Raw genomic sequence first — 20,659 nt, forward strand, 5'->3', positions numbered from 1 at the left:
GATTCTTGACAAAACACATTCAACTGTCAAGTCTCTACTTAAAAATGCTCAATTTTTAATTCTCAACCCTCCAATGCAGGGGGTACAGGTTCAATCACTTGTTGGGGAGCTAAGACCCCACATGCCTTGAGGCCCAAAACCCAAAAATGTCAAACAGAAACAATACTGTGACAAATTCAATGAAGACTTTAAAAAAATGGTCCACATTAAAAAAATCTTTAAAAACCCTCAAAACTATAGGGTCTCTGTTGAACAAACCACACAGATCCCTAACTAAAGTATAAAGTGAGAGGAAAACATGGCCCCATGATACCGTCTCTGTACAAAGAAAGCCATAAGGATACTGATACTAGATCAGGCTGTGCCTTGAAGTGCCAGCCACTGCTATTTGCTAATTTCCCCAGAATTAAGGGATAGTTTGCCACCTCTCTCCATCCCCAGGGTTGTTAAAGAAAACTCTTAAGAGTCCCTTGGACTGCAAGGAGATCAAACCAGTCCATCCTAAAAGAAACCAGTCCTGAATATTCATTGGAAGGACTGATGCTGAAGCTGAAACTCCAGTACTGTGGCTACCTGTTGGGAAGAACTGACTCATCGGAAAAGACCCTGATGCTGGGAAAGATTGAAGACAGGAGAAGGGGACAGAGGATGAGATGGCTGGATGGCATCACCGACTCAAGGGATGTGAGTTTGCGTAAACTCTGGGAGTAGGTGATGGACAGGGAGGCCTGGCGTGCTTCAGTACACGGGGTCACAAAGAGTCAGACATGACTGAGCGAATGAACTGAACTGAACTGACACGATGTATTGTCTATCTGGTACTGGAAGACTTGGCAGCTTCTGTGAACCCTATATCTTGTTTTGCTTTGTTAAAATTGTTTGTTTGTATACATTTATCAATCTCTATGGTTCTAAAACAGTTTATCAATAAATGCTCTTAGAATTGCTAGTTAGCCATATTTTATATAAACAATTTTGTTTCCTATATGTTCCTGCTCTATCATATTTGCTATAATAAATATTCTTTTAATGTTATAATGAAAGATGCTGACACTCTTAAGCACGTACTGGAGAGATCAAATGAGAGGACTGAGTAAAGTAAAACAGCCAAGAAGCAAGAGATAGATTTCAGGATTTCAAAGACAAGTTAACTTTCAAGTTTAGGGGACTGACATAGAACTGCAAACTTTTTATATTTCCAGTTCATGAACATTAAAAAAAAATCAATTAAATACTTTTAGTTTACAACTTACCCATTGTTTGGGCTTCCCTGGTGGCTCAGAGGTAAAGTATCTGCTTGCAGTGCAGGAGACCTGGGTTCAATCCCTGGGTCAGTAAGATCCCCTGGAGAAGGAAATGGCAACCCACTCCAGTATTCTTGCCTGGAGAATCCCATGGACAGAGGAGCCTGGTGGGCTACAGTCCATGGGGTCGCAAAGGGTCGGACACGACTGAGGGACTTCACTTTACCCATTGTTTTATCTATTTTCCTCATTTCAGCACAAATTGGTGAAAATGACATCAGGCAAAATGCTGGTTTCTAGTTTAATGAACAGTGAATAGCAAATTTATATTTTTAAATGATATCTTAAATAAATTCCTTATGGGCAGACACCCTTTCCAAGCACCTGTTTATCTGGTCATTATGAGATAAAGAACTTGTAATTTAGATACCTAATAAACAGCTGTGATATCAAGTTTGAAATATCTGCAACTTATAATTTACTTTGAACCCTAATATATATACAGTCTTCCTAGACAATAATCCCTGGACTTCCTTGGTGGCTCAGATGGTAAAGTGTCTGCCTACAATGAGGGAGACCCAAGTTTGATCCCTGGGTTGGGAAGATCCCCTGGAGAAGGAAATGGCAACCCACTGCAGCATTCTTGCCTGGAAAATCCCACAGACGGAGGAGCGTGGTAGGCTACAGTCCATGGGGTCTCAAAGAAACTTCATTTTCTTTCACTTTAGACAATAATCATATCACATGTCAAAGGTTTCATATACATTAGCTCATCTGACCCATTTCTTTAAGTCACTTACATTTAGTTACTTAACTGTTCTCAGGCATAACATCATGAGGAAATTTGAAATTGACCAAGTGTCAATTTTGTCTTTGTTCTGATACTCAGATCCCTTTCAGGTGGAAAATGCAAATGATTTCTTTAAGCTCTATTTTAATAATGCCCTCCCCCCCTCACAAACATTTGAGCAATATGTCTCTTGCAAAATGCTAATTCCTTTTTTGTAGAAGTGTCTTAGGACTGTTAGTGTTCTTACCCTGGGTGTGCAAATGAACTGCAGAAATGTCTAACACCTTTGAAATTATGAAAACATAAACATGTACATTTTTCTAGGGAATGGGTCAAAAGATTTCAGCAGATTATCAATAAAATCCAGGTATGAAACAGAATAAAACAACAACAACAACAACAAACACACACACAAAACACTGCTCAACTAGAGGATATAGAATGAAATTATAATTTAAATTTAATCCTAAACCCAAATTGTTCACTAAATTAGTCCCTTTTTTTTGTCCTTTTGAAAATACCAATGCTAACTGTTTCAATATTTAAATTATTTGAAATAATTTGGGTTCTCTGAGCTTTTCAGACTACTGGCAGATAGATACCAAAAAATAAGATCATTCTTAAGTTTTACAAACAGTAATCCTTCAAATGACATTATATTAAGCATTTGCTAAAATCTGTGTCGATTAATTGTAAAACTGAGACAAAGGAGCTTTCCTGTGATGAAGGGATTTCAACACTGCTCTGGTAGTTGTGTAACTATGTAAGCAAGGGTTTTGTACATTTAGCACAAACTAAATCAAGAGGTCAGAAGGCCTGGGGTTCTAGTGCCAGTTTTATTTGTAACTAACCATGTACAAATCACTTATCTATTAAAAAAAAAAAAAAGGTTAACATCTATCTTTAATTCACAAACATATTATGAAACCAAAATCCTTTCTAAGATAAGCTTTTTGTAAACCAATATTTTACTATTAATTAGCTTATACCTAACTCAAGAGGATGAGAATGACACATGAGAAAATGTCTCATCAATTGGTTGCACACCTTAATTCTGTAGATGGATAATGTGGTTGTGAACAGCTTGTTTCTATTTCGATCTTACAGAACAAAAAACTATCAACAAGAAGTTACTGGTGAAGAAAATTTGGCCAAAAAATACAATTAAGATAGAGCTTTCCATGTTAAGAGCAATGCTTGTTGACATCCCTCTATGGAACAAAAACTAGAGCACTGTTTGCTGTTTGGAAGGAACATATGCTGCTAGAGTAAGAATCTTATTTCAATAAATAATGTTAGACAGGAACCTCCTGTAGATTCTTCCAGCGGCCCATTGAAATGGCTAAGAAAACATTATTTGTGTTTCTGGCTTTTTTTTTTTTTTTGTAACACTTGTTTCTGGCTTTTTTAAACCATTTTCTCTCTCCCTTCCTTTTCTTAGTTTCAAAATTCTGTTCTCCAGAATATACTCCTCAGTACTCTGCCTGGGTGAAAAGAAATGTCAGCATTTGGTCACTAGAGAATAAATATAGAAGAGGAATTAGTATGTTATTGAATAACGATTGAAGAAGATAAGCTAAGTGAGTATAAAAAAATTTCTAGACCATAAGCATTTGTACATATACACTGTTTATCATGTATATGTATTGTGACAACCGTATGTATTAACAGACCCTCAAAAAGTAAGCACTTATATGCTCTGGTATTTAACAGTATCAAATTTGTGCAACTTAAGTCTCTATCTCTAGATCTTCCCTTATTATAGTGATATGAAATGAAAAAAAACAAAAATCAGACTGGAGCATGGTTCACAGAGAAATATAGGAGAGATACAAATAAATAATAACCAGGTACACCACTGCTTAGGGAAGTATTTCAGAGGAAACATACTCTCACTTTTGGCCCCAAATGTCATCATCCACTTATGTTATTTGTCAACTTTTAATATAAAAATACCTTCAAGCTGATAATCATTTATAGTGACTTACAAAACTGACAGAAAATTTCAATGCTACGTAAAACAATTTTATACACAGCTTAAAATTTTAAATTTCTCTTCTGGCACTTGATTTTAGAGTTGATAGACACAATAACTACTACTGATCTCAATAAAATACTGTTTTTAGCTTATACATATCTTCAAAGCCGTATCACCTCACAAAAATCACTTCCTGCCAAAGAATTCTCTAAGACAAACACCAAAACTATATAGCCAAAATGTTGTAGGAAAGCATACAAACTTTTTCAGACAAGGCATGACCAATGGATTAAAACTTTACATTACCCAATCACACGCGTCCAGTGAAAAAAACAATTGTTCCTCTGATTCAGTGAAACATGTATCAGGTATAAATGAAAAAATACGGCAAGTTATCTATTGTTTTTGGTTTAGAAAGGTCTAAATAGTGGTACTACTAGAATAGATGCTTTTTAAGACAGAAAAATGGTCACATTTAGCAAGTACACATTTCATATTCCAAAAATTAAAAAGGAAAATTTTTTGTAAGACAGTGGAATCCTGATTTTTTTTTTCTTACTTTTTGTGAGTGCTTAAGACCATTCTGTCCATTATCAAAATGAAATCACTCTTTGATAACCTTAATTATATGTCCAATTGTTTTTCTTTGCAAAAGAGAAGAAAACCACACCAAATTTTAACAAACTATATTAACCTTAGAATACTAAAAACTGACTATGTGAGAATTTGGGAAATCTACTACTTTCATTATTCAGAAGGAAGATAGAAATCTTCAAAACCCTGCCAACAATTTCTAGTCCAATTTTCTACACAAAAATGAAGAAGCTAACTTTCCCCTCACAACACTAAACAGAATTTTAAAATGAACAGAAGACTAAATTAGATAATCAAAATATAAACCGTGTAATTAATGAAAACAATTCACTAGTGCAACAAATTCTTGAACACAGAAAAAAACCAGCAAGCATTCTAATCAATTACATGGTTCATTTTTTTTTTTTGGCATATTTTAATCTCAACTTTCAGCACAGTAAATTATTATATAGCTGATTTCATGGACTGTTTACATTTTATAACATTACATTAGCAATTCAAACATTACCCTTTCTAAACCAAATATGCAATCCTAATCAAAGTTTTCTTTTTCCCCCCAGAAAAGGAAAGGACATCTTTTTAAGATATATTCATAGCAATAGAAACATCTTAGTATTTCAAAATATTTACAAAGAACCCTGCTGATCCTGTGCACTTCGCTGAGGGGCTACCTGTACCCAGACTTCATCATCAGAAAAAGAACTTGAACTTCCTGACTCAGAGTCCAGTTCACTGAACCCATCCAAGTCCCATTCAGTACTAGACTCACTCCGTGCATCATCTTCCTCAGTGATGAAACTCTGACCAGGTTCAAGGCAGGAAGGATAAACACGAGCACAGAGGCAAATAAAGCCAGAGTCAAACTGCAGAAGACCCAACATGGTCCCTATATTAATCCACTGGTCTTCCCTTGTATCATATTCATACACAGTTACCCGGTTTTTTTTCCACTGAGGGGTTGTAGAAGTGATGAGGAGCAACTTTTGGCCATGATTGACAATCTGGTAGTTGTGGGTCTCCGAGTCCAGGGGAATATTACTGATACGCCTCCATTCTCCCCTGGCTGGGTTATACACCTTCATGACTGGGATGTCACAGATGCAATAGATCTCATCATTGAAGACACAGGCTTCCTGAAAGTCACTCCGTTTAAGAGAAGCACAGTTCAGCCACATATTATGGCTAGGATCATAGCAGAGCATGCGCTTACTGTTCACAGCATAAAGATAGTTCTGAACCACTATGAGTTCAAAGGAATAGAAGGAATGCGGTACAGGAGCCACTAAGGCCCACTGGTTCCTCTGAACACTGTAGCACTCCACTTCCTTTAACTTCACTCCAGTAATGGGGTCCCGACCACCCAAGATGTAGATGTGGCCATTGAGGTATGCCACGTCCATGCCCTCCCGGCAGAGCAGGCGGTCAGCAAGCTGCTGCCAACTATTCTGGGCTGGTTTATACACCCAGAGATCCTTCCTGGGCTGGGCGGCCAGATAGATGTCATGGTCTGGAGAGACACAGACAGCTGAAGAGGTGACAGTCTTAGTGTGAGCCAAACTGGTCAAAGGTGATGGCATTGTGTAAATGTCCCCCGAGTATGGGTCATAGCACAGAAAGGGATCTCTGGGATGGCCAAAGAAGATCACCATCTCCTTGGCACACATACCCAGCCTCTGGGGTGGATTTTCTGCTATGGACACAACAGAGCTACTGCTGCTGCTCTCTGGCTTGGGCACCAGAGACTTGCACAACATGTCACCATATCGCATCTGCAGGGCCCCTTCAACAAGGTCCAGACAGTACTTCTTTACAATGGGCTTGGTCAGCAGCTCTTCCACGTAGCCCCGATCTTCGTCAGAGAAGTGGGTCCAGCGGACACACTTGAAGACTTCTGCAGCGCTGGGACCCCGCTCCTTGGGAGCCGCCTCCAACCACTGCACCGCCACGTGACACACGGTCCGCTCACTCTCGATGTCTAGACTGTCCAGGCGCAGGACAGCTAGCAGCTGGGCCAGGGTCAGATCTGCCAGGGACTCTTCCCGAATCGAACCCATGCGGCTGAGCTGCTTGAAGTTGTGGGCTATAAAGGACTGGGCCTGTGATCGCAGCTTGTGATGGTCGAAGGCGTCGGCGAACTTGAGGATGGCCGTGCAGTTGGCCAGGTCAAGGCGGCGGGCTAGGAAGGAGGCACAGGCTTCCCGCACGTACTCCAGCTGCAGCATGTCGGAGGCCGCGTAAAGGCGCTGCACGTTGGCCTCACTTAATGACACGCGACCGGTGTAGCAGTAATCGACCAGCACCTCGAAGGACTCGGCGTCCACGTCGTGCATGGTCACGTTCGTCTGATGGCTCTCGTACATGCCGCCGGTGAACATGCTCTTGAAGTAGGGACACGCGGCCGCCAGCACGTTACGGTTGCAGGAAAAAAGGCGGCCCGTGCCGGGCCCGCTGCCGGGGGTGACCACCTCGATGGTCACATCGCAGAGCAGCCGCGCATCGTAGAAGGACTTGAGCTGGGCCAGCAGGGCTGCAGAATGGCCCGTGTCCTTCAGCTCCTCCGGGCCCGTGAAAAAAGCCGAAACTGAGGGCTTGGAAATCCTCTTGGGACGCCTCCCGCCGCGGGGACTGGCGAGGCGGCGAGAGCGCGGAGCTTCTTCCCGGGACTGCATGGTGAAGAGGGCGGCAGGGAGCGAAGGACGAGAACCGGGCTCCGGCGCCTCCTCGCTCTCTTTTCGTTGACGCCGAGACCGCTGTGTCCCTGAAAAGACTGCCGCGCTGATTTAAGTCAGCCCCGCTCCGCGGTGCCGCCTCCCTTTATCGCGTAGACAGTGCCTGACTCACCCGGTTCCAGTTCCACGCCCTTTCTCCGCCTCAGCTCGCCCTCACAGGACCTACAAACTGGAACCAAGCGATCTGCCACCGCCGCGCTGGCAATACCGGTAGGTGCCCAGGAGAACTACGGCTCCCAGGTTGCCTCTCGCGCCTCGAGGCATGCCGGGACCCCGCGGACTCTGCGGCTTAGGCTGCCTCACAGGAGCCGCTGTGCATGTTGGGATCAGTAGTTCCAGTAATATCGCGAGGCTTCTGGGGGTCTACTGCTTTAACTAACAGAATCAGCAAGCGTTTATTCCAGCTTTGATGGTTTAGAGCTGTAGGTTTGAAGTCTAGGGTGGAAGTCCCGTTTTAATATTCATTAGTTGTGTAAATTTTCTGTCAGAACTTTTCCCTGTCTGGAAATTGGGGATAATAGTATTTCATAGGATTCTGGGAGAATGGAATGATCTAAATTTCATAGGACATAGGATGCGTCAATAAATACTTGTTGATTAGATCAATAATTGTTTACACTGTGACTAAAATACAGATATTGAGTAACTGTTGGATTTTCATTTAGAATTTATGAAAATTTATTCGAAACCATGAGCAATTTCTACAAAGAAAACTTTGTGTTTACTGTTGCTTCTTGTAAGCCTCGGAGAACCGCGCTCTGAAAGGAACACTCAGGGACAGCCTCTAGTGGACTGACGAAGTTTATTATCCAGCTGCGCAGTTTTATAATTCTCAGGGAAGAGAGCATAAGGCAGACTTGCACGTAGCCATTCCAGAGAAACATTAAAGCATTCAAGCATAAAATACAGTTCCCACCACCTAAGACATAACATGACTTTGGCAAAACTCTAAAGGGAGTCTTATCGTGAAACAGTCCTTGCTCCCAGGAAACAGGTGGTCATAAGGAAGCCTTTGAACGCTTCAGGGCCCGGCGTATTGACCCTTTGTCATCCGTTCCCAGCCTCAGGCACTCGATGAACGCTCATAACCCTCTGTTATGCTTGTTCCAGCTCCCAACCTTCGTCATGAGTGGAGCGAATACATTTTACGTGTCTGCTCAAAGGCTTCCAGCTCCTCCACACTTCCTCCCTTTTTCCTTAAGAGCAAGGACTGCTGCAGCCACAGTTACTCCTGTTTTGGGGGCGGAGGTGGCTCGGGCACATAACGTTCGGAATCCTACAAGAACAATAACAAACAATAAACAGATCAGCGCATAAGTAGCCATCGTATGGGGTACCCAATTTTTTGGACTTAGAAAGGAGGTACTAGTGGATAGTGCATTATAGAAGTCAGTGTTGTATAACACAGGGGGATTGCTGCTGAAGGTCGACGTGATTTGTTGCTTCAGTTTTTCTATATCTAGACTAATGTTTGATTTTGAACCTCCCAAGGATATTCAGTGGCATTGTAGAGCTTATTGGTCAAACAGAAAGTAGTGAAATTCCAGTGACACCGCAATTTCAATTGTACCCTTAAAGCATGCAGGTCATCCCCCACATACATAAGGGCGGCTTGTAAGTCATCTAAGCGTGTTTGAATTTGCTCATCTATCTGAGCTTGCTGGGCCCAGAGATCATGAGAGTCCTTTTTCCAGGCAGTAATGAAATCATGATTTTGAATAGAATTGTACAATGCCATTCCAGAAACTGTACCAACGGTTACAACTGAAATAATACCCACCATAGCAGCTATGATCCAGCCCAGAAAGCGTTTGCTTCTTTTTAGAGATTCTCTCAGAACAAAAGACAACAACATGGAATCTGACCAGGGTTCAGAGATCTGGACTGGAACCCACAAGTCAGTCCTTTGCCGGACTATAAAAACACTGTCTTTAGTAAAATTAATTGGCACACTATGATTTAAAGAAGTATACAAACGACACTCAGTGCAGGACAGAATTGAGCCATTACTCCTAAATTGTCCAATAGCAAAAAGATAGGGCAGATTTACACAAGCATGAACATAACCAGTATGATTATACTCAGTAGTATAATTTTGTGGGATGGAAACATGTGCATAAGCATATGAGACACTAAACCGGGACAAGCAAGCAGGAATTTTCCAAAGATGCCAGTGTTCAGGCCCTAGAACGGGACTGATTATCCAGGGTCTGGGAGGTGAAAGACCTCCATTGTAGCAGTTCAAAAGTTCATCGCGTCAATGCCAGAGTCCTGTTTGTGTTCTGTTAAAATGTGGTGCTGAAACATTATACCATTGGCCTGTGTTATTATTTTCTTGAGATTCTGAACAATTCACAAAGAGTCCATGAGGCCCCCAATCTACAAAAGTCATGTTAGCATGAACAGAGACTTTTCCAAACCTTCCTCTACAGGTGGACCAGTCCATTCCCGGCACAGACGATTTTTTCTTCCAAAATATGTTGTCACAAGGAGGCTCAGAAGGCCTAAATAGATAGTGAGTGAAGTTGGCTATTTGTCCACGGTAGGTAGTCTCTGTCCAGTTGAGAACAAAGGTCATGGTAGCAAACATTCCAAGACGGAAAGAGCCATTTGAGAAAGAGTAAGCCCACCATTGTGGATACAGACGGAGACACAAAGGGAGGGCACCGAAACAGATGGGGAGCACTGGATGTATAAGTGTTAAATTAACTGTTTTTCCTTCTTCTTTTACTCGTGGTCCTAGATCTGACAGTGGGCAGGAAAATGTAAGCTATCATTTGTGAAAACCACAGATTCTGTCCAATCCACCACTTGTAAGAGAGGTGGGTTGGGGATATAAGCCCAATAGGTGTAATTACCACTTACCCCAGAAGCGCAGGTTAAAACAGCCATCATAGCCAGCAACAGTTTTTCCGGTGTTACCTCACTGTTGGTCATCAATAGAGTATCCTCAGCTTGTCTTGACAGATTTTTCATTTGCGCCCAGGTCGGAAAAGGCGCATTATGCCGGGGACGTTTCATTTTCTTGCTGTCGTTCAATGTCATCTGTTGCAGTTTCTGTTTTATTGCTGTTACCGGTCGGGGGGTGTGGAGCAAGGCCTGTCCGTCTTCTGACTTTTCTGAGTGGGACCCACTGTTCGGTTCCATCATCTACAATGACAAGACAATATCCCTTGCCTAGGAACTTAAGTGTCCCTGGAAGCCATTGATCAAGGCATTTAACCCAAATGGCAGTTTGTTCAGGCATACGCAAGGATGAATCAGAAAAATATCACTCTGCTCGTGTTTCCTGACTGTGCAGAGGCAAATTAAAATAATTGATTGTTAGAAGGGCTATAGGTAAGATGGCTTTAGGTCCATAGGGGTCCCTTAGTTTATTCCCCCTGTTTTGTTTATTAAGAATGAGCTTGAGTGTACGGTGAGCCCGTTCAATGATGGCTTGGCCTTGAGGGTTGTAGGGATGCCAGTAAGATGGCAAATACCCCACTGATGCATGAAATCACGAAAAGCATTGGCTGTAAAAGCAGGACCATTGTCTGTTTTAATGGAGGCAGGGATCCCCATCACTGAAAAACACTGCAGAAGAGCTGTGATGGCAGCTTTAGTGGTCTCAGTGGTGGAAGGAACTGCCCAGATGATGCCAGAAAAGGTATCTGTGACTACAAATAATTTACAGGTATCTATGACTACAATTTAAAAGGGGGCAGTTTCCTCCTCCTCCTTGTTGTTGTTTGTTGTTGTTTATTTTATCCTTTTAAGGAATTATGAAGCTAAGAGGAGTTTTGTGCTTGGGGTGGGGGTTGATGGACAAAAGTTCTAGCTGATTAAATATGGTCTAACTTATTGATACTATTTTTTTTTCTTTTAATATTGTACTGTGGAGAAAAACTATTTTGAGCCATGGAGTTGGTGTTTACAAGAACTTTTCACTTTTGCCAAAATGTTACAATTGAAAGACGTCTGCATCTTCAGTTTCCTAATATTTTCTTAAAAGATCTAGTGTCCTTTTTGTACACTAAAGAGGTGAATGCTGATTTTTTTTCAACCTGCAATAAATTCACTGAACTGAAAAAAAAAAAAATAAATAAAAGGGGGCAGTTTGTAATGTGTAAAATCAGCTTGCCATAATTCATTTGCTTGTAAGCCTCTAGGATTAGTCCCTTGGGGACTAGTGGTCAAATGAAAGGGGGCACATGTAGTACAGTCCTGAACAATTTTTCTAGCCATTTGTAACGGTATCTTATACTGAACGTGTAATCTATTAGCGTTGGTATGGAAGAGCTGATGTTCCTGTTCAGGGGAAGAAAATATAGGGGCAATGAGGCGATCAGCCAAATCATTGCCTTGATTGAGGGGTCCTGGTAAATGGGAATGAGCATGAATGTGAGTAATAAAGAAGGGATGGAGTCTAGCTCTTATTTCTTGCTGAATTAATAAGAACAAATGTATAAGATCACTTTCATTGGATATAAAATGAGCCGTTACAAAGGACGGAAAAAGATGTGCTACATAGTGAGAATCAGTTAAAACATTCAGTGGGGTTTTTATTAGAGCAAGTAAACAATATAAAGCGAATAATTCTGTTTTTTGAATGGATTGATAGGGACTTTTAATTTTCTTTTTCTGCAGGTTGGGACCTATTATGGCTGCCCATCCTGCCTTATTTCCATCTATGAAATAGTTAGGTGCATTCGTGAGAGGGTGTTCAGAAATAATATTATTGATGATAAAGGAAGTATTTTGCAAGAAATTCCATAATTCTCCTTTAGGGGGGTTGGCCAACAATTCCCCCGAATAGTCGGCAAGGGCTATCTGAATGGTAGTGGAAACCTGGAGAGCATTATCAATTTCTGTTTTTGCCAAAGGTAGGTAAATCTTAGTAGGATCATATCCAGCTATAGCACGTAAACGAGAGCGTGCAAGAAAAATGATCTTCCCTATCAAGTCTATATAGGAAACAATGTGTTTAGTCTGTTTGGAATGGAGATATACCCATTCAATAGGGTGATTATCCTGCACTATAATGGCAGTAGGAGATATCTTAGTACCAAAGACATATATCTGAAAAGGGGAATTGTAATTAATACGGTAAACAAATGCTTGTTGAATTCTCTGTTCTACCAATTGTAATTCTTAGCCTCAGGAGTAAGTTGTCAGGGACTATTCAAATCAGAGGAAACTTCTAATAATTTGAATAAATTTTGTAAAGCATATGTGGGAATCCCCAAAGTAGGTCGTAGCCAATTAATATCCCCAAAAAGTTTCTGGAAATCATTAAGTGTTTGTAAATTACCCCATCTGATAGAGTTTCTGTGGCTTTACAGTGGAGTGGTCCATAAGGTATCTAAGATATTTAAAAGGGGAGTGGTGTTGCAATTTATCTTCTGCTATTAGCAGTCCATGATTATTTAAATTTGTTATGACCTCACTACCTAATAAACTCAACTGAGATTCTGAGGCAGAAGCCAATAAAATGTCATCCATGTAATGAATGACATGTGCTTCGGGAAATTGCTGTCTGATGGGTTGCAAAATTTTATCAACAACGAATTGACAGACCGTGGGGGAGTTCATCATACTTTGGGGTAGGACCTTTCATTGATACCGTTGAATGGGAGATTGATTATTAATAGAAGGTATTGAGAAGGCAAAGCGTTGCCTGTCATCTGGATTTAAGGGTATAGTGAAAAAACAATCTTTTAAGTCAATAATCGTAACAGCCCAGTCCTTAGGAACCATAGCAGCTTGGGAGTCCTGGCTGTAATACTCCCATAGAAATCATTATAGTGTTAATATTCCTGAAATCTGTTAGCATTCTCCATTTACCTGATTTCTTTTTAATGACAAAAACTGGTGAATTCCACAGTGATTGAGTAGTTTCTATTCTATTTTGTTGTAGTAGTTCAGCCACCAAAGTATGCAAAGCGAAAGTTTCTCTTTTGATAGGGGCCACTGAGCTGTCCAGATAGGTTTATTAGACTTCCATTCTAACGTCAGTGGCTTCATCTCAGTGACCCCTAAGAAAAAGTTTCATTCAATTATAGTCGCCTGAGCTTGTTGTAGAAAGTCTCTTCCCCACAAATTTAATGGTAATGGGGCAATGTATCGTTTAATGTAAGCGACTAATTGATCAGGACCCAGGGCTTGTAAGTAAGATGAACTAACATAAGTTTGGGCTGCATCTGCAGTTCTTATTCCCACCAACTGGTGTGAGGCTAAAACCGCAGGCCAGTCCAAAAGCCATTTCTCTGTTCTTATGATGGAGATATCCGCCCCAGTGTCTAACATTCCTTCAAAAGTTCTTCCTTTGATTTTTAATTTTAACATGGGCCTATTAATTTCTTTTATAACAGTTGAAAGGGCTGCAGTAACGTTAGTATTCCCAAAGCCACCTGTTGTGGTATCTTCCTATTAAGTGGGGGCACATAGGGTAATAGCAATAGCTGAGCAAATCTGTCACCCTTTTGTAAATACAAGTTGCGAGTCACATGTAACATCACTGCAATTTCACCCATGTGCTGCTGCTGCTGCTGCTAAGTCGCATCAGTGGTGTCCGACTCTGTGCGACCCCACAGACGGAAGCCCACCAGGCTCCTCTGTCCCTGGGATTCTCCAGGCAAGAATCTTCATCAGTGATTCCGGTATGTACAGTTATCCTGCGCATGGTGTTGCTGCTTCGTCCCAACAAGAGGCCCACAGTATTTTTTGGTATAGGGCCAAAATATCCAGTTAAGATTTTCATAGGGTTATTTACCATTAATAATTCCATATCTCGGGGAGCAGGAATGTTTACACATGTGCTATGTCTGGTAGCCGCTGTTAATTCAGTAATATTTGGTTGTCCTCCTTGTTAACGGGGCTAGAGGAAAGCCCCTGTCCTAGTTTCCCGAAGGAGGTGTCTGGATGGGTAAGGCATTGCCTTGTTTATCGAATTTAGAGAGGCATTCATTCAGCCAATGATTCCCCTTTTTACACCTTGGGCAGAGCCCCGGGGGCTTAGTTTTAATAGCCCCTCCTTTGTCAGGAGAAAAACCTGTTTGTTGAGGCAGGCGACACTGCCTCTGCAGGTGGCTTGGCTTGCCACAATTAAAACATTTAGCTTTGGATTTTGGGGAAACATTTAAGGTTTCTAGAGCAGCTATTTTAGCTTTATGTTGAATCGTCCCCACATTCCTGCAAGCTTTCAAATATTCCATAACTCTTCCTTGCTCCTTAATGGGTCTGATAATGGCCTGACAATCTTCATTAGCATTATCAAAAGCCAACTGTTTCAAAATGATTTCTTGCAAAGATGCTTCCTTAAGACTGCAATCAATGGCCTCCTTCAATTTACCAATAAACAGAGCATATTCTTCAGTTCAGTTCAGTTCAGTTCAGTTGCTCAGCAGTGTCTGACTCTTTGCGACCCCATGAATCGCGGCACGCCAGGCCTCCCTGTCCATCACTAACTCCTGGAGTTCACTCAGACTCCAGTCCATCGAGTCAGTGATGCCATCCAGCCATCTCATCCTCTGTTGTCCCCTTCTCCTCCTGCCCCCAATCCCTCCCAGCATCACAGTCTTTTCCATGAGGTGGCCAAAGTACTAGAGTTTCAGCTTTAGCATCATTCCTTCCAAAGAAATCCCAGGGCTGATTTCCTTCAGTTGGTCCCTGCAATATTTTTACAAAGGATCCATCAGAGGTAGAACTGTCGATTTTAGCCCATGCTGATAGCTACTTCCTTAATCCAGTACAACGTGGGCGGCTGCACAAATTGTAATTGCGCAGCAGTTTCAGCTGTAGCTCCGGTGCCGGTGCCGGTGAGAATTTCAAAATTTAGTCCAGCAGGGTTTCCCCTGCTTTGCTGTTCTTGCAAGATTAATTTGGCGTCATCTGTGACCCACATTTGCCACTGTGGTAGCTGTTGTGGAGTCATAACCATTTTAGCAACTGTAAAAAAATCTGCATGAAGCCACTGATCCCCTTAGCCCCTAAGAAATTCCATACAGTAGGGTGAGGTAGGTCCATACAACGTACGTGCCTTTTTGAATTGCGTGAGCAAACTGAAATCAGGTGATTGCCACTGATTATGTCCAGGTTGAGGATTATTAAATTGGACTGGAAAAGCCCACACACAAAGAGGCATGTCCTGAGGAGGAATGCTAGGAAACGGCGGGGGCGGGGCGGGGGGGGAGCAGTAGCAGCAACGGATAGCATCGCGGCGGGGGAGAAAGGCCGGAGGAGGGGCAGGGGTTAGAGGCTTGTTAACACGAGCTCGCAAAAAGCAAGGTAAAGGCGGATCAGGGACTTCTGGTAAAGTTGATTGTTTAGCTGCTTTCGGCATCGAGGCAGCTTGTGACTCCTGTTTATCCGTAATCTGCCCTAGCATTACATTTCTCTGATTTAAAACCTCTGATAGATCCTTCTCTTCCAATTCATATTCATGCAGGGATCAAACAGTTTCAGCCTCTAAATCTCCTCCCAAGCCCTCTAGTTGTTCCAAGCTGCTGCTGCTAAGTCACTTTAGTCGTGTCCAACTCTGTGCGACCCCAGAGACGGCAGCCCACCAGGTTCCCCAGTCCCTGGTGAAAGAGACCAGGTTACCCACCATTGTGGGGGAATTTTTACCCCCTGTCTATAAGCTTTTAGAACATTGTTTTTTATTCTATCCAAGTTTGTAAATCCAAGGTTCCTTCCTCTGGGAACCATGGATTATATTTAACCACCGTCTGGTAATAGCTAGTTAACTGTTCTTCAGGTATATTAACCCCGTATTGTTTCAAGAAATGATGAATGAGATGAACAAAAGGAATCTTACTTGTCTGATGTCCCATCCTGCTTACCTCGCTTCTGCAGGAGTGCGGTCCTTGTTCAAAACCAGTCTGCTGATTCGAGCCCCACATTGGGCACCAGTTGTAAGGCTCAGAAAACCGCGCTCTGAAAGGAACATTCAGGGACAGCCTCTAGTGGACTGACAAAGTTTATTATCCAGCTGCGCAGTTTTATAATTCTCAGGGAATAGAGCATAAGGTAGACTTGCACGTAGCCATTCCAGATAAACATTAAAGCATTCAAGTATAAAATACAGTTCCCACCACCTAAGACATAACATCGGAGAAGGCAATGACACCCCACTCCAGTACTCTTGCCTGGAAAATCCCATGGATGGAGGAGCCTTGTAGGCTGCAGTCCATGGGGTCGCTAAGAGCCGGACAGGACTGAGCAACTTCACTTTCACTTTTCACTCTCATGCACTGGAGAAGGAAATGGCAACCCACTCCAGTGTTCTTGCCTGGAGAATCCCAGGGACAGGGGAGCCTGGTAGGCTGCCATCTGTGAGGTCGCACAGAGTTGGACACGACTGAAGCGACTTAGCAGCAAGACATAACATGACTTTGGCAAAACTCTAAAGGGAGTCTTATCGTGAAACAACAGTCTTTGCTCCCAGGAAACAGGTGGTCATAACGAAGCCTTTGAATGCTTCAAGGCCGGGCGTATTGACCCTTTGTCATCCATTCCCAGCCTCAGGCACTCGATGAACGCTCATAACCCTCTGTTATGCTTGTTCCAGCTCCCAACCTTCGTCATGAGTGGAGCGAATACATTTTCCGTGTCTGCTCAAAGCCTTCCAGCTCCTCCACACTTCTTTTCAAAGGTTCTGAAGAGTATTACAGTATTTTCAGTACTAAATGATATGTAGGTTCACTAGGATATCTTAGACAAAGATGAGGTCCTAGAGAACAGCATTTCTGATGGTCTTAGATTGGCAAATCAGGCACACTCACAGATACAGTGACATCTCACCTAATCAACACTTCATCAGCTAGGGAGCAAAATTATTTTCATAACTTCTTAATAAGAGGGTTACTCATATTTCTTCTTTCACATCCTTTCCAAAAATCAGTTGAAGATTCTATAATTGTCTTTACTAAGAAGTTCCAAAGAATTCTAAATTAAACTATTTAAACAAACATACCTTGCATTGTACAAAAACCCAAGATCCTCAAAACATGGTATTCATACATGCTTACACATTCCTTGAAATAATATAGTAGTTTATGCTATACAAACTGTTTATATGTGACAGGTCAACATTTAAATATTCAAAGTCAAGTGCTTAGATTTTTTTAAAGTTAAGTTAGGGGTTAAAGTTAGAGAACTTTTACTTAAAAACCAGACTGCTCCTGCTGCTAGTTTGCCTGCCATGTGTTACCATAACCTAGGGAATTAAATCTTCAGTATTAGTCCATGAATCGGTGAATAACACACAAAAGAATAACTAACTCTTCAAACTGTCTTTCTTTTCTAATTAACTGATGAGGGTCTAATGGAAATACTCCAGGATAGAGACATTAAACTAAGTGGGGCTCTGGATCCCGATATCTCTTCTGTACCTTCCTTGGGTGTCTTTCAGGTACACCAGAGAGAATTAAGTTATTAGTAACAATGATTGCTTTCCCTCCTGCACTAACACCAGCTGGGAAAAAAACACTTAAAACAATTTTTAATTTCTATAAAATATACTTTACATAATATTTTTTAAATTTTTCATTGCTTTGGCATTAAGTATATTCACCTTGTTTTGCCACCATCACTACCATCCAACTGTTTATATCTTGCAAAACTGCAACTTTGTACCCATTCATAATATCTCTGTCTTCCTCCCTAAAATCCCTGGTAACTACCATTCTACTTCAGGTCTCTGAATTTGACCACTCTGTGTGCTCAATAAGTAAAAATAAAATGTTTTTTTTTTTAAAAAAAAAAACAAAACAAAAAAACAAGATTACAGCTTTGCCCATCAAAAAGCAGTGAAAAACAAAAAAAAATGCAAGTCAGAGACTAGGAAAAACTATCTGTAATACATATTCTACTCAATAAACATATGAAAAGCTGTTCAACTTTCAATGTTGTTCATCATCAGATGAATGCTAATTAAAGTCACAATGAGGAAACATTGCACACCCACTAGAATGACTAAACTTAAGATCAATAATATTAAAAATAAGGATCAACAATACTATCCAACAAAAACACTGTATGTAGGGCAATTATCCTTCAACTACAAATTTTTTAAAAAAAGGTCAACAATTTAAATGTTGGTGATAATAGGGAGCCATTGGAACCCTCATATATTAATAGTATGACTATAAATTGATATATCCATTTTAAAACCTGTTTGGTAGTTTCTTTGAATCTTAAATGCCCAACAATTTCACACCTATGCATCTGCCCAAGAGAAATTAAAACACGTCTACAGAGACTTGTGCAGAGGTTCCCTGGTGGCTCAGTGGTAAAGAGTCCCCCTGCCAATGTGGGAGACATGAGTTTGATCCCTGAGCATGCAGCAAAGCAACTAAGCCCATGCGCCACAACTAGTGAGCCTGTGCTCTGGAGCCCAGGAGCCACAAGTGCTGAGTCCAAGTGCCCAGAGCCCGTGCTCTGCAACAAGAGAAGCCTGAGCACTGCAACTACAGAGCAGCTTCCACTTGCTGAAACGAGAAAGGCACACTCAGCACAAAGACCCAGCACAGCCAAAAATAAATAAATGAAGTTAATTTTTAAAAAAAGACTTGTCCAAAGATCTTCATAGAAGCTTTATCCATAATAGTCAAGACTGGGAATAACCCAAATATGCATCAATAGAATGAAAGAAATGAATTGTGGTATATTCATTAATGTGCAATACTACTCAGAAATAAAAAGAAACAATCTTTGATACCTGCAACTGTAAACTGAATATCAAAAATTTTGAACAGAAGAAACTAGATATACAGGGAGTATATGCTCTATGACCATTTATGTGAAGTTCCAGAACAACGAAAATAAGTTCTGACGAATCAAAATCATGAAAGAGGCAGCCACTGTTGCGGGAGTAGGTGTAGGTAACAAGATTGTTCTGTTGATTGGAAAGGAACACAAAGAAACTTTCAGGGGTGGTGGAAATGTTCTCTTTTTGATTGGGCTGGTAGTTACACAGGTGAATGCAACTGTCCAAAATAACTCAATTGTAAATAGTTATTACAAAATGAGTACAGCCATGCAGCCTTCATTCAGGCCTGGAAATAGAACACTACCAGCACCCCAGAAGCTCCGCCCCTGCCAACTCATGTTTCCTAATCACTGTTGCCCCCCAACACTAGAGACAAATGATTTTAAAAACAATTTCTTTGTAGTAGTTTGGTGATCCTAGGTCCCTTGACTCAATTTCAAACTATCTCTAAGGTTTGTTTATTTATTTTTATATTTATTTATTTGGCTGGGCCAGGTCTTAGTTGCAGGATGTGGGATCCAGTTCCTTGTATGAGTGGGTGCACAGTTGCTCAGTCGTATCCGACTCCTTGCAACCCTATGGACTGCATGCAGCCTGCCAGGTTCCTCTGTCCATGGCAAGAATACTGGAGTGGGTTGCCATTTCCTCCTCCAGGGGGGTCTTCCCCACCCAGGAATCGAACCAGTGTCTCCTACATTGGCAGGCAGGGTCTTTACCACTGAGCCACCTGGGAAGCCCCCTGGTTCCCTGCTAGTGCTGCTGCTGCTGCTAAGTCGCTTCAGTCGTGTCCACCAGGCTCCCCCATCCCTGGGATTCTCCAGGCAAGAACACTGGAGTGGGTTGCCATTTCCTTCTCTAATGCATGCAAGTGAAAAGTGAAAGGGAAGTTGCTCAGTCGTGTCCGACCCTCAGCGACCCCATGGACTGCAGCTTGCCAGGCTCCTCCATCCACAGGATTTTCCAGGCAAGAGTACTGGAGTGGGGTGCCATTGCCTTCTCCAAAACCCCAGCCGCTTGCATTAGGAGTATGGAGTCTTAGCCACCGAAACAGCAGGGAAGTTCCAAAATGTACTTGTTAAATAGTTTGTTACTCCTTGCTATTTAAAAGGTGTTGATTATATGAGGCGATGAACTTTGGCTTCTTAGAGTGTTTTACAAGAACCCTGATTTATCTTTGGCTTAAAGGCCCAGCAAGAGATGCAGGACACACTGGTTTGATCCCTGGGTCAGGAAGATCCCTTGGAGGAGGGCATGGCTAAAGGTCCATTCCTAATATTTTTCTACTTACAGTTAAAAATGTCAAGTTTGCCTTTGTAGTTTGGGGGACTAAAGGTCTATCTGCATAATGTAGGATTGTGAATTTAACTGAATCTCATTGTCCAAAAATAAAGTATAGAACAACTGAAAGTATTCATTATTGACTAACAGATGTCCTAGATCCTTGCTACTCCAAGTGGTGTCTGTGGGCCATCATGATAGCTGGTTATCACCTGGGAGCTTGTTGGAAATGCAGAATCACAGGCCCCAAACCTACTGAATCAGCATCTGCCTTATGGAAAGTTTCCCAAGTGA

At 41.7% G+C, this 20,659-nt stretch overlaps 2 protein-coding genes across 2 annotated transcripts; both read right to left on the bottom strand.

The window, feature by feature from the left end:
* Positions 1-3,650: 3,650 nt before the first annotated feature.
* Positions 3,651-10,627, bottom strand: KBTBD7 (kelch repeat and BTB domain containing 7). Its single transcript, XM_040267165.1, has one exon. The coding sequence runs from the start codon at positions 7,273-7,275 to the stop codon at positions 5,233-5,235; it is 2,043 nt and encodes a 680-aa protein (XP_040123099.1). The 5' UTR covers positions 7,276-10,627; the 3' UTR covers positions 3,651-5,232.
* Positions 10,075-16,449, bottom strand: LOC120883176 (endogenous retrovirus group K member 19 Env polyprotein-like). The gene is made up of 2 exons (XM_040267179.1): positions 16,158-16,449; positions 10,075-10,485 (listed from the first exon to the last, which is right to left on the bottom strand). Exons 1-2 carry the CDS (start codon positions 16,215-16,217, stop codon positions 10,075-10,077), a joined length of 471 nt encoding a protein of 156 aa, XP_040123113.1. The 5' UTR covers positions 16,218-16,449.
* Positions 16,450-20,659: the final 4,210 nt, after the last annotated feature.

Source organism: Oryx dammah, unplaced genomic scaffold (assembly GCF_014754425.2).
Source record: "Oryx dammah isolate SB20612 unplaced genomic scaffold, SCBI_Odam_1.1 HiC_scaffold_24, whole genome shotgun sequence".
NCBI classification, from domain to species: domain Eukaryota; kingdom Metazoa; phylum Chordata; class Mammalia; order Artiodactyla; family Bovidae; genus Oryx; species Oryx dammah.

Bases quoted from the DNA above. Each gene is read 5' to 3' on its own strand.
- LOC120883176 (XM_040267179.1), bottom strand. From the start codon at position 16,217: ATGTGGGGCTCGAATCAGCAGACTGGTTTTGAACAAGGACCGCACTCC. The intron at 10,486-16,157 runs GTAAGCAGGATG...TTGTCATTGTAG, and splicing joins CGCACTCCTGCAGAAGCGAG to ATGATGGAACCGAACAGTGG.
- KBTBD7 (XM_040267165.1), bottom strand. From the start codon at position 7,275: ATGCAGTCCCGGGAAGAAGCTCCGCGCTCTCGCCGCCTCGCCAGTCCC.